The 14,643-nt window shown below is 32.2% G+C and overlaps 1 protein-coding gene across 2 annotated transcripts in view; it reads left to right on the top strand.

Annotated features, from left to right (window-relative positions):
- Positions 1–14,643, top strand: part of LOC119833426 (nephrin-like) — a 151,138-nt gene that overhangs the window by 99,216 nt on the left and 37,279 nt on the right. For both annotated transcript variants that reach the window (XM_038357422.1, XM_038357421.1), the window contains exon 4: positions 7,599–7,795. In XM_038357422.1, coding sequence (XP_038213350.1) covers positions 7,599–7,795 — 197 coding nt within the window. The remainder of the gene's footprint in view (positions 1–7,598; positions 7,796–14,643) is intronic.

The following is a 14,643-nucleotide window of genomic DNA, read 5'->3' as shown; positions in this document are numbered from 1 at the left end:
GTAATAAAGAAACAATGAACATTTCAATCGCCTTTAAATTGTCATAACTAGACCAAATTTAAGTGGGACCACATGGCAGGCACCAACTTTCAAATAAAAAAAGGATCTTAAAAATCGGTTTACCCAGTAAAAAGTTATGAGGTAAACCCAAAGAAACACAAACGAACTCATAAACTCCTTCTTTTATTGAAGTCAGTTTTTAAACACAACCTTATCTGTATTTTGTTATTTTTAATCATTGAAAGAATAGATTTATGTATGTATATCGTACGTTTACACGTAGTCTAAATAAATTATTGGTGTATTAACACAGAATCATATTTCGAATTCACACTTTAATAAACATTTATTAAACAATAGAAGCAAAGAAGGTAAAAACAGCTGTTTTAAAAAAAGGACCCGAGCGTCCATAACAGCTTAATAAGGATTAGTGACGCTCCGATACCCGCAAAAGAAGCCTTCTGCAATAGAAAGCTTTCAGAACGTGCAGTTCAATTATATATAAATTAATCTGATAAAACGGGCACAGTTCTGCCAATATTATATTTTCATTTTCATAATTCGTATATAATGCCACTGTCAGGGGGTCAAATTGGTATCCACTGAAAATCAGTGGAGAGTTTAGGTTTCTTCAATACGCTAAGACTCATAAACTGCATGGATCACCTTTATATAATACTAGCGGTCGGCCCCGGCTTCGCCCGTGGTATTTCTATAGCCAGATCCTGCTAAGATTATAAACGTTAAAGTTTTTAGGTATAGATGAATATATGGATGTTTGTAAGGTGCTTTTTCACGCGAAAACAGTTTATCGACGCCCACTTCACAACGGGCCGTGCAGCAGAAATCGTAATATTTTAATTTCACCACAACTTCAAAACTAAACGTCCAATTATAATCATTCAAAGACCAAATATTATCAACATAAACTGTTTTTATTGATGAAATAATTTATTTTGATAAGGATTAATAGCGTGAGTAAAATAAACGCGTTTAAATGTAGTCCAAAAAAATTCAAGATTTTTAAATAAAAATGTGGTTGTTGTGCCTCACTCGACATAGATAGGTATGGTGTGTCGCGGACTTTTTTGTAGATATTTATAAGATCTACAATTAATTCTAACATTTTATGGTTCTATCTTTTGTAGTTTAGGCAGCGTACGCAAAATAAGTAACTTCATTGGTTGATTTTTTTCAGTTAATCGAAAATATCTTGCGGAACCCTATTTTTTTTCAAAATAAAATATAGCCTATGTTACTCGTGGATAATGTAGCTTTCGAATGGTGAAAGAATTTTTAAAATCGGTCCAGTAGTTTTTGAGCCTATTCATTACAACCAAACAAACAAAGTTTTCCTCTTCATAATATTAGTGTAGATGTTAATTTATATCCTTCTTTTTTATATATTTTTTAGCATTAGCTACTTAGTAGGTATAGTGTATTTTCGTTATTTTTTTCTTTGTTTCAATATATTTCAATATTATGAACCCTGAATATTTATATACTTGTAAAGTTTCAATTATGGTTTAGAATTAAATTGGTACATAATTAACTGGTTCAATTATTTTCTAAAATTGATAATAATGCAATAATTTAAATTTAATCGAATAATGTAATGATTTATTAAAATAGAGCAACTTATGTAGGGTTTGTTAATTAAAAATTGTCCCATGTTTAATTCAGAGGTATAAATCTAATTGGGTCGCATCTGCTTCTTTTTGTTTCGTAGCATTTCAACAACTGAGACATACGTAATTTTAAACTCTTTTTTTCGGTTTTGTTTTTTGCAAGGAAATATCTCCTGTTTCTCATCTATCTCTGTACTAAAACTATACTACATTATTCAATTGTTATTTCACAAACAAGACGCAAAAAGTACTAACCAAAAGTTGCCTAGATTCATAATCCTTATATTTGTTTAAATATAAATAAAACGTTGTAAAAGAGTTTGTACGAGCATTTATCAATATATGAAAAGAGACAATAAAAAACAAAACAGGAACACAAAAGGAATTTGAACCTATTACAGGGTCGACTGACGACTCATTAAGAACTGTTCGCGTCAAACTGCCGAAAAATATGACACGTCATCATATAACAATATGAAGTAAAGCCGAGTAAATCACAATCAGGCAATGCGTGCATATTTTATACATCACTCAGTGGCACATTTGTTATGCATGGCCGTTCCGTGCGGATGTCAAATTAGTTTCGACACGACCCCGAAGAAATTGTAACGTTGAATGTGTAGAATATTCGAGAAAATGGCATAACGACGCCATTGTGAATCTAGCGTGTGAGATTCTTGAAATACACGCTTGTGTGAATTTAATTTTGATTTTTGGCAGTGTATGACGTTATACTCATCGCTGTGGCATAATACACCCGTCACATATGTATGCGTTTGTTTCCTAGAGAAGTAACGTATATTACAAGCAATACGGTAGAAAGCGTGTTGAAATTAGAAAAAGAGGTTATTAGTTCATATAAATTTAATAAACTAACGACAAAACAGTTTACATCTATTGGACTTACTCACTTGTAAAATGGATTACCCAATAAATGTATGTTGGTACCTACTATAGACTATTTACAAATGAGTCTTGCAACATTAAATTAGCTATATAATATATAAAGGTTCGCAAGCGAACTTGTGAGCAAAAGCATAAATATCTATATTTTACCAGTTATTATAGTATGTCAAATATTCAAATTTATTGCGTTTCTTTTCTGACATTATATTAGTTTAACTGCGCACAAGTTTTGCTATAAATTCTTAGACCTTTATATTTAACAAATGAAAGATATTTAAATAATATTATAGCTCCTTGGAACACTATTTATTTTACTTTGATTTAAAGGAGTAAGAAATAAAATTAGAATCGATAAAATGTGACGAATCTGGATATCAAAAAATCATCTCGTAATGTCGCTTTATTCAACAGTTTTATAATTAAAGGTTTAATGATGTATCTTTTCATGTTTTTAGAACAAAATGCCTCCCAGATTTGGAGGGAATTTGGCACAAAGGTTGGCAATACATAGCATATCCACGTGTTCAATTTGGACAAAGCTGGGCGGTTAGCAATTTACCAAAGCGCTTTAATTATTTAAACGAACTCCAAGACTATACGGAGCAAAGATAATATCCTATACAAATTTGCATGTATTCGCTGAGGGAGTGCTTACGTAAAATGAACTGTTACCACATTATTGCTGACCTGCTGTATTCTCCAGTGGGGAATGCTTATTTGTTTGTCTCTGATTGTATGTGGACTAGATACGGGTTCTTTTATCGTTCCAGCTATTATAGGTTCAAGCGATGCGGTGTCGACGTTTTACACTGAAATTATAAAGGTGGATTTTAAAATGCTTATGCATGCTTTAGTGGTGAACGTTTATAGTCTTATGTGGTGATAATTTCACACGTGGAATACACCCGTCTAAATGTTGTTTATTGGCTAATCCAGACATGCTGTTCATCGTCTCGATTTTGGCTAAATATTAATCTCTCTCTATTATGTAGCACGGAATACGTTTTAAACTATTACTGTCTCGAAACTATCAGCTGGGCTCATTCATCATCAGCCCATATATGTTCCCACTGCTGGGAAACAGGCCTTCTATGAGGGTTTAGGCCATAATCTACCACGCTGGCCAAGTGCGGGTTGGCAGATGTCACATGTCGTCGAACTTTTGATTCTCGGACATGCCGGTTTCCTCACGATGTTTTCCTTCACCGTTTTAAGCAGTGATGATGTTATCCACATGCGCAGATAAATTGAAAAATCAATTTATTTCCTGCACGCTCTCCCGGTCTCGAACCCCGACTTATCGATTTTGAAGTCCGAGGTTCTCACCACTGAGCCACCACTGCTTATTACATAGCTACAACCTGTATTATATTGCAATTCTGAGCATTGAATATAATACAACCTGTATTATATTGCAATTCTGAGCATTGAATTTTTGTATGTCATAGCGGGCAACTGAGCTGGTGGTTCGGCTGATGGTAAACAATCACCGCCCATGAACAAATACCTTACCCGCTGCAAATGCGTTGCCCGCTTTTAGGGGTACAAGACAAGGGAAAGATTGACGACGGGAATAAAAAGATGGGTTAGGGAGGGTAAGAAAAAGGATACCGGCTCCCCCACTCATCGAACGAAAAACAGTAGAAAGTACTTTTTCACGTGGACCTTTTGTGAGGGTGTGGTACCGACTCAAAAACGTGCCGAAACGTGCTCAACTCCGAAATTCAATTCAATTTACAAACAGAAAAGCGTATATCACAAATAATATGTTATTGTATTACTAAATTGAATACGTTGCCTTAAAGCTCATTTCTATGAAATAAGTTAATAAAATAATTTGGCCTTCGATAATATTGACGCAATACGATTCAAAGAAAGGCATTCTTGGGCCAATATCTTCGAAAATAAAGGAAATACGAATAATGAAAGTGGGTCGGTGCTTTTAATATAAACTCACTTATATTATTACCTAATAGAAAGCCTAAAATGTTGATATTATATGAGGAAATATAACATTTCCGATTTATACCGAACAAGATTAATACATTATATCTCAAAAATGTATTCAATTTCAATTACTTGATGCGTAAAATGAAATGTATCGTTTTAATAACATTTTTTATTAAATATTTAATTATACGCAAGCATTCCACACAACTTCTATAATAATTATACTGTAATCCTACAAATATTATAAATGCGAAAGTTTATAAAGATGTGTGTCTGTGTTTTTGTTACTCTTTCACGCAAAAACTGCTAAACCGATTGCAATTCAATTTGTTACGTAGACGGCTGGACAACTGGAATAACACATAGACAAATTTTTATCCCGATATTCCTACGGGATACGTACTTACGCGGGTGAAACCGCGGGGCGCAGCTAGTAAAGAATAATTCAGCGGTGATCTTTATTACAGTATATACATGATATCTATTAAAACCTTCATAATTTTTGATAAAATCGAGTCCCCATTTTCTTTGTTCACCAAATGATGCTGGAAAGACCGGGCCGATTTTGCTAAATCTTTTTACTGTGTTTGCCATTGTTAAGTTGCTGGTAAAAATTAGAAAAATAATGCCTTTCCAGTATAACCTATGACGTTTGACCCTGACTGTTGTTTCAACTTCGAGTATGTACCTATAATAAGAGTTCTCTGAACTGCGTTAAACTAGTAATAGAGTACGAATCTCTGTACTATTTACATTACAAGTAAAATAAAAACTATTGTATACTATTTATACTATAATGAATTAATAAAAATAATCACTGACAATTTAATTTCATTATTCCTGTTATATAAAGCGCAATCTAATTATTAACTGCAACCTTGCTGAAGCTTTATCAACGCACATTTATTAAAACCTTCTTCCGTAGTCAGCTTGTCCGTCAATTTATTAATCTAATATCAATTATATTAACTTGATCAGTGTCGCTATTCCAAGAAAAATGTCGCGTGATGGATTATGATGAATATTATAGTAAGCCTGTTAAGTGTATGGTCTAATGATCGATGGGTATTAGTAAATATATAAAGCTTATATTGCTTTCATTCTCCCGAAATTGTAGTACGTGATAAATTCATTGGAAGTTGTAAATAAGACGTACGTGTGCAGGAATCTGAACCTTAAGGGAAAATGATAAGTTCTGGATATAAATTGACAATTGGATTATTTACAAGCTTTAATAATATAGAAGAGATTAACATGTACATGTAGAATTTAAATAAATTATGATTTTTCATATTGTTCAATAGTACAGTTATAGTTTTAGTCGTACAATAATTCTCATAACCGGATTATTACTTCCGAAGATATCTCCTACAAATACAAAGTGGCAAAATAAACCTCTTTGTAATGTTAGTATAGATAAGTAACTGAAATACCTACATTATGAGAAATTTTTGAAAGAATAGTAGCAACGCCTACCCTCTCGGCTTTGCTCGGGATAACAGGTGGCCGAGAGGCTAAACGTTGCTACGGTTTGGCAAAAAGACGCGGGTTCGAATACCGCCTCGTGATCAATTTTTTTCAATTCTTTCAAAATTTTTCATTTATTAAGCATATCAATAGTATAACACTATAAATTAATTACAGCTTCATTAAATAGATACAATTACTTTGTTAAAGCACTGAGTGTCATGTTCCCAAAATATATAAGCGCGTAGTGACCTACCTCATTCACATTAATTCAGTTCTATAGTTGCACAAGCAACTATTAAGCTTACCTATTAAGATGTGTAGCTGTGATTTGTACAGACACCGCAGATGATAAATAATTACACCATTAAGGTCTGCGGCAGAAAGCTAAAAGCCTCTCTTAATTCACTAAATATCGAAGTTATGATAATCGTATTTATTTTTGGTGGTGGCATGGCAACAGAGTTAAGTGAATTGAACGTAGGTGATGAGCGAACAAACAACGGCGAAGGAAATTCAATATTCTTACGATGGAAAAGTGTTTTTTTGAGTTTGAGTAAGTTTAACGAACTGCTACAGAAGTCCTGGTTTCATCTCTCTTTGTTAAGACGACCATTGTGGAACAGACTTGTCTTGTTACTCGTGTATTACCTAATTGAGCTACTAGTTTGTTTAAGGTCATACTAACTAGCTCTTAATAATTAAAGATTCATCTTAATTGTATAAATAGTACATTGCGTTAAACCGATTCGTATCACAAGTTTCTTTTCATATATTACTATACTGTCTAGTGGTGTTTGTTGAAAAGTATACCATATGTGGTGCGGTATCTTATCTTATATAATTATAACAGAAAGTGGCCAAAAATGTGACCTAAATTACGAACATATTCATGCAATAGCATGTCAATCCAATGCTTCATTACATCGGAATTACATTTCCAAACTTCGTTTAAGAGTTAGGAAGGCACCTAAAGCCCGCTTAGTTATGAAATATTTATGAGTCGAAACGTTTATATTTGAAAGCATAGCTAGCTTCACGCGAATTTCTACCGAAACTTGGAGAATAAATGGCTCGAGATAATATTGTAGGGAATAAGCGGTACGACGTCAATTATTTAACTTGTTTGTTGATTTCTTAATTCCCGTATTTTATGTAGCTCTCTGCGAGGAAACGGAGATGTTGCGATTTCGCTTATTACGAAAATTGTTAAGCTGACAAGACTTTAACCAAGGTGGGGCATAAATAAAATGGAATGGCATTAAATTCTCTTGTTTTGCTGCCTCGTGGAAGTATCTTTTAGCAACCTTTAATACCGCAAGGACTTTATAAGAAAATAAATCGCATTAAAGCTTTGAAACTTCTATATATTTTGATATTTATACAAAGAAGAATAATTATATATATCATACGAAGTAGTTTTTCAAAAGAAAAAAACCGGTAAAATTCCTTTATGGTAACATTATTTTTTTTAACACATTAAACTCACATATTTTGAGGTACTATGTTAATATGTACTATGCTACTTTTTTGTGCGAGTCGAGCACGCTTCGGCACAACTTTGAATGCCTTAATCTACATTATGAGCATAAACACGACTGCACTAAAAATGACAACAAAGTGATATTGAAAGTATGTTTGTTTCAGTTACGATGGCAGAGTAAAAGGGCCGTCAGCGCATTGGGCAGACGCATCACTTGCGGGGAGGGCCCGCTGGCACGCGTCACCGCATTCAGCGCTGAAAATTCGGGATGTTATCCCCACCGACCGCGCGCTATACCGTTGCCGAGTCGATTTCAAAGTGTCGCCGACCCGAAATTATAAACTCGTGCTGCACGTTATAGGTGAGCTGATTTTTACTTTCAGTATAGTATAGGCACATTCATTCCTTTGTTAAATTGGGTTAGTTTGATTCAATCCACGGTAAAGATAACGAATAGTTATAGTAGATTTTTATTTAATGTGGACTTAGATCTGGACATCAATGTACAGGATAATAAGTTGTAATCGCATTTAGAACAAAGACATACAAAAGACAATATATATGCCTACTTTAAAATCATACTTAAATTTAGATAAACACGAATACCATTAAATAAATTATTATTTTTTAATTGCATTCTTTTTTAAAAAACCCGTATTAATAGTTGCACAATCCTTTTTACGTGACTGTAAGAAAACTTCATAACCAAAACTATTAATAAGTCACATAACTATAACAATGAATGTGTCTTACGGATAATTTTAGCCATAGTCAAACGTGACGTCATTCCTCCCAGCCGTGGCCTCTGCCACGACTCAACTTCAAAGTATCACAGACTAGAAACTAGCACTAGTTCTTGCTTCATGTTATCGTCGAAAACTTGATTCAATACGACCAAGTTCCTGTATATGGTTAAAGAAGTTCCGACTTGATTAAATTTGAAGTATTGCAGTCGATTGAAAGTTAAAGCATGGCATGGAGTTAAAGTTTTATAAGATCGCTATTTCGTCAATGTGTTTATGTGGAAAATACAAGGAATTATTATTATTTGAAAACTTTAGACTACAAACAAACTGATAATTTATTAAATACGAAAAGCTAGTCCTCTATTTCACAACATATAAACACATCTCCGACACGCACACAGTTAAACGAACACACACGCACACATATCCGCGAGGGAGACCAGTGATCTTTACTCCAGGTCTTTTTTACTATTTCAGATAATAGTCCTTGACAACGTTACTACTACTCAGTAGTTTAATGATTTGTAAAGGCAAAAAGATTTAAATTATAATTATTATCATTCGCGCGCTAATCAATACCTGTATGGCAAAGCTTTTAGGTAATCTATCAGATAACTATACAATTTCTAGCGACCCTAGTAACGAATTTATATTAACAATGTTTTTCTTCCCATTCAGTGTTATTTGCAACACCTGTTTTTGCGGCTAAAAGTATACCATTAATGAAATATTGCATATAAAACAAATTAAAAACTTCAACACATTTACGATTATCATCTCGTATATGAATCGAGTTAACAATAAAAAACGCTGTTAAAAGTAACTGCCCGTTAATAACTTTAAACTGGCTCAGTAATTTTATTACGTGGAGCATGTTTCATAAATGTCCAATATACAAAAAGTTAACACTGTTAATTTAAAATGAAACACCGTTTCATTGTTATTATAGTTTTATCATGAAACGACTTGCATTTTTGCAGTAAATGTTATGTGTTTTTAGAGTTAGCGCCCATTTTTCAGGGTTCTTAATAAAGAAAATAATATCAGCTTCTCTTTTATCACCGGTGTGTCTGGAAGAGATCGCTGTCTCAGCAATATGATCTTATATTGTGCTCTTTGCGTGAAGTATTTTTGGATTTCTTTGTTCTTTGTGTGGAGTTCGATATGTTGATTTCATTTGATTCGATAATTCCTACTATTCATATAAAAACTGATTTTTCCGATAAATATAAGATATTAGCATACCTACTTAATTTCGTCTCAGTCTCAAAATTTAGTCCAAGAAAATGGGTAGGGTAAATGCGAATTTGAGATTAAAACTTGAATTTTTGATATAATTTACTTTGAGGAATCTAAAAACGAACTGTGCAAGTTTTTTTTAAATTCACCCCCGAGAAAGGGTGAAAAAAAAAAATAAAGTCGTTTTTTTGAAATTTTGGCGAAACCGTAAGTGTTAGAAAAAAAAGTTTTAAATAAAATTTGTAGAGCGTAAAATTTTACACAAAAATGTTTCTATGACTTTTTTTCCTAAAATTGAAATTAACTGAGATAGGGTAGTTAGAAGGTAGGGGATGATAACTGCAACTTTAAAAAAGTTAAACCGATTATATATATTATAAATTATAATATATATAATCATATCAATATAATTATATATATAATTGGTTTAATTTGAAAATTAAAAATTTCAAATTGTTATAATTTTGTTATAAACAATTGAAAAATTTTTTTTTTTCTCTAGGATCAAAGTTTATAATTATATAAGTAATTTAATTAAAAAAATATATGAGTTTTATCAATTTTTCAATAAGTTATGATTTTTTAAAGTTGCAGTTATCATCCCCTACCTTCTAACTACCCTATCTCAGTTAATTTCAATTTTAGGAAAAAAAGTCATAGAAACATTTTTGTGTAAAATTTTACGCTCTTCAAATTTTATTTAAAACTTTTTTTTCTAACACTTACGGTTTCGCCAAAATTTCAAAACAACGACTTTATTTTTTTTTTTCACCCCTTCTCGGGGGTGAATTTAAAAAAAACTTGCACAGTTCATTTTTAGATTCCTCAAAGTAAATTATATCAAAAATTCAAGTTTTAATCTCAAATTCGCATTTACCCTACCCATTTTCTTGGACTAATTAAAAAAATTGTATATTTTTTAAATTTTTGCAATATTTTTATAAATGCTCTTTAATTATAGAACAAAACCTATACGAATAAAAAAACAATCCACATCAAAAATCCCTGAGATGATGAAGTTGAAAAAAATCTTGTTTTATATAATTATTTGTCTATCTCATGTATGATACCTGTAATAATAAAATTAAAGCAAAATAATACATGTGGAAGGATAATATTGTATTCTTCGTTTAACTCGAGAGGTCAATGACTATCCCCCTTGAGACGTAACGTATTCAAAGTTATGCACTGATTTTCATCCTTCCTTTTACGATGCTAGACGCTCTCAGTGGGAAGTTTTAACGTAGATAGATCCAGTTTTGCTATTAATATTTAACATTTAATAATGAAAATAAATTTTAAATGTAAGTGTAACGGTTATATAAATGTATAAGGGACTTTGTATTAACCAATTTTTCTCAATATAACATTATGAACTATCAAATACAAAAAAATTATCATTTCTTAATTGCGGTAATAATATATCACGTATACGTAGATATAGGTATGTAGTATTATAATACGAAAAATTCAGTTTCCCTACACTCAAATAATTTACCCCTACGATATCATTATGTTAAAATACACTGATACAAGAAAACAATCCCAGAAAATATCTGATCCACAATAGCATTAGAAAATACTTTATAGATCAGTAAAGATACACATATTAAGAGCCTCACGTCCTCGCCACATGTCCATTATAAGAGCAACAAAAAGCGTAATAGCAGAACGTTTCGCAGAAGTGGAATCTCGCACGTCAGCTGTTCCCTGTGATTGATTAGTTTTTAACTAAAGAGATATTCATCACATCCTACTTGAGACCCTTGTTCTTATAACTGATAAGACAGTAACAGATTTCTGGCGCTGCTTGTAAAGTGGAGACTTTTTTTGTGTAAATGAAAGATTCGAGCACGTCACTTCGAAATATATTCTGAATAGGTACCGCAACGGGTGTGGTATGTATTCGTGTAATTGGATTTATAAAATGCAAGAAATATTATTTTATATTCATTCTAGAATCCGGTTTTACAGATCTGCAATAAACAATAAAGTCAAATCGAGAGGCAGTACAGATTCAAAAATGAAGTTTCAGAATATAGTTGTTTTTACAGTATATACGCTGTGTATTAACAAATATAACACAGAACCAAATTAAAATCAGTATATTTTATTCTCAGAATATGTACAAATAAAAGCTTATCTTACGTTCGCTGATTGATCCAACGTTCGCTGGATTCATCGAAAGTTTTTTTTTAATATTTTACAGCACCCACATCAAACGAAACCGTACAGGTAAAATTACTTTTCCGATCCGGTGCAATCTCACTGCGAAAAACTGGCAAGAATAATTGGATAAATCTGAAAAAATATAAAAACCGCGAAGTTGCCGAGATTTCGTCATCCATATTGCTTTCGTTCTAAAACTATTGACGGGCGACATGGATGACAGTTTTTTACATTTTCCTTCGATGCTATAGCTAACTACTATTTGTACTATTTGTATGTATTTTTCGAAGTCTAAAAGATAAATCCCATGCATCCTTTTGCGGTATGGGGCAGATGATATACATATGTTTCACTGATCGATTTCCTTTATCATGCAGGTGATCAGCCTTATATGTCCTACCTGACCGAGATATTTTTTTGTACGTCCTACCGGGAATCTAACCCAGAATCTCCCGGTTCTTCATTCAAGCGTTTAGTACTATACCAAAGAGGCGGTACTTACTACTGTTTCTAGAAGGATCTTAATAAGTAATGACTTATTACAATTATTGGCTTGTATAAAACAACGTATTTTAAAGTCAATATTCATTCAGTCAACGATCAACAATACTTATGTTATACGCAATACTCATACAGAAGTTTAATCACTATTAGCAGGAAAAATGTCGCACAAAATTAGTTTTACAAATGCCGACGTCATTGGGATATCTTTAATGCCATGCCCACTCAAGGCGAGATTAGGTCGGTTTTGTCAGTTTTTATCCGAAAATGTTCAACGTTACCATGCTCGTCTACGTTGTTTAATCGAAATGTTTGTTTTTGGTTTTGTTTTTGTCCTAAATCAGATATGCAATGGACATTTATTTCATGCTAACGTCCGAAGCAATTTGGATTTTTATAAGTACAGGTACTAAGTAGACGTGAGTTTTTCTAGCCTATAATAACCGTATTAATTACTTATTACCCATAACTCATAACCAAAAATAAGGTATGTACAATTAATTTTTAAAATTTAATTGAAATTGCGGCAATAATTATAAATAAGGCAAATTAGTAAAAAAATGAAGAATTGTACGGATTGAAATGTTTTAGGAAATTGTCATTACATAAAGCAATATCTTTAAACATTATAAAATATCTTATTGAAACATTAATTGAAAACCTTGTAGCAATGATCTGTACAGATTCTAAACTTTCTTCTTTACAGATTCTGATCTATCTAATTACACATACTTCACTAATAAATATTTGTCCAAATAGATGTAAAATGTTAATTGTGCCCATTCAAATTTTAAATTATGTATATATTATTATCAACATAACGTGATTGGTGTCATTCACTTGTAAATATGTGAATTGACATTTATTTAATGCCTCCTCATTGGAATAAATACCCGCCTTGATTCAAAAGTGAAATGCAGAGTAATAAGCCCTGTTATAATCATCCTATTTTCTGCTGTTTGTAATAAAATATTTACAGTTTGAAAATATTCAAAAACATTCAAATTTGGAATAATTTACATTTTTACATTGATGCATTCAAATTAATGTTATAATAAAAGCGTCTGTTTACCAAATATGATTGGAAGTGATGATGGCACTTGAAAAATACAAAACTTGTGAATAATGGAGTAGGTTTTGAATTAGTGTTGCATGGAACTGTGTCCATTGATAAAGGTCTTCCAAGTGTTTGAATATTTTTTTGATAACGCTAAAATATAATAGCATGTATTTTTTTCAATGTTAATTTCAAAGTCAACGGATGTTTAACAAATTTTAAATATAGATATAATGACAAAATATTTGAAGAATGTCTTCTTCGCTAAATTCAGTTTAAATTGTTTGGGCTGGTGTTTACGTTAAGTTAAATGTATGTAGGTACATAAAAAAAGCTAACTCTGCCAATGATTAGGTTACAAAATACCCTTTCTTTCAAAAATTCTAAAATCTACTCTTGATTAATAAGACATTATCATAACAGTAAAAAAGGATACAGTAAATAATATACAATTGATGCAACATCGATAGAATTTATAATATTTATTAATTTATAACTAAGCCAAAGACAGCAAATCACCTACTTTCGTAGATTATAATTTTGATTTTTTATCACGTTATTTTTCAACCAATATAGTAAATTAATAATATTCTTATTACTGAGATCGTTGTTTTAGGTATGGGGGTTAGAAATCCCAAATGAATTAATGAAGGAAAGGTGAAATAATATATATTAATAATCTGCCATTTGATAAAACAATAATAACAAATTCCACACAGCAGACTATCAATTACCATAATAATAACGATGGGCCAGTGTTGCCAGAGTACAAGTCACCTGAACCAGATGTCCGGCACAATTTATGCTCGGACATAGGAACGAAGCCAAATCGCGCCGGTTTATATGGCGAACATCTTGCCAATACTGCGTTCAAATAATGTTTAGAGCCCACGGAATGTTTATGGGCGACGTGGATGGGTTGTTCATGTTTTATATCTTGTCACTCCTATACATCTTGGGAGGAGACGTGAATAGGTTTATAAATAGAACTAGCTTTTGCCCGCGGCTTCACACGCGATCATTCGGAATAGTTTAATAGATGTTATTATACATACAAACCTTCCTTTTGATCACTCTGTCTATTTAAAAAAATCCCATTAAAATCCGTTGTGTAATTTTAAAGATTTAAGCATACATAGGGACATAGGGACAGAGAAAGCGACTTTGTTTTATACTATGCAGTGACTATGTATGGATGAGAAATGGAGAGAGTGAGATAGGATAGGATAGGAGAGGAGAGAGTGAAATGCACAAGAAGGGAGAGGTAGAGAAAAAGGTAGTGTATGCAAATTAGATTGATTGGTAGTTATTATCACAATAAAACCGAGGCAAAACCCAGTTGAGTAACTGCATAGTAATACTCTAATTAAAATAACACTAAGTACCTATCACAATAGGATTACGTCGTTGTGCCTAGATAATAATTGTGAGATTCTATTACATACTTTTTGTGCAAAAATAGTTACATATCGCCCTTTTAAACCTTTCCCTATCACT

Source organism: Zerene cesonia, chromosome 17 (genome assembly GCF_012273895.1).
Source record: "Zerene cesonia ecotype Mississippi chromosome 17, Zerene_cesonia_1.1, whole genome shotgun sequence".
Classification (NCBI taxonomy): Eukaryota; Metazoa; Arthropoda; class Insecta; order Lepidoptera; family Pieridae; genus Zerene; species Zerene cesonia.
Note: the sequence above shows the minus strand (reverse complement) of the source record. Positions and strands in the feature narration are given on the sequence as shown.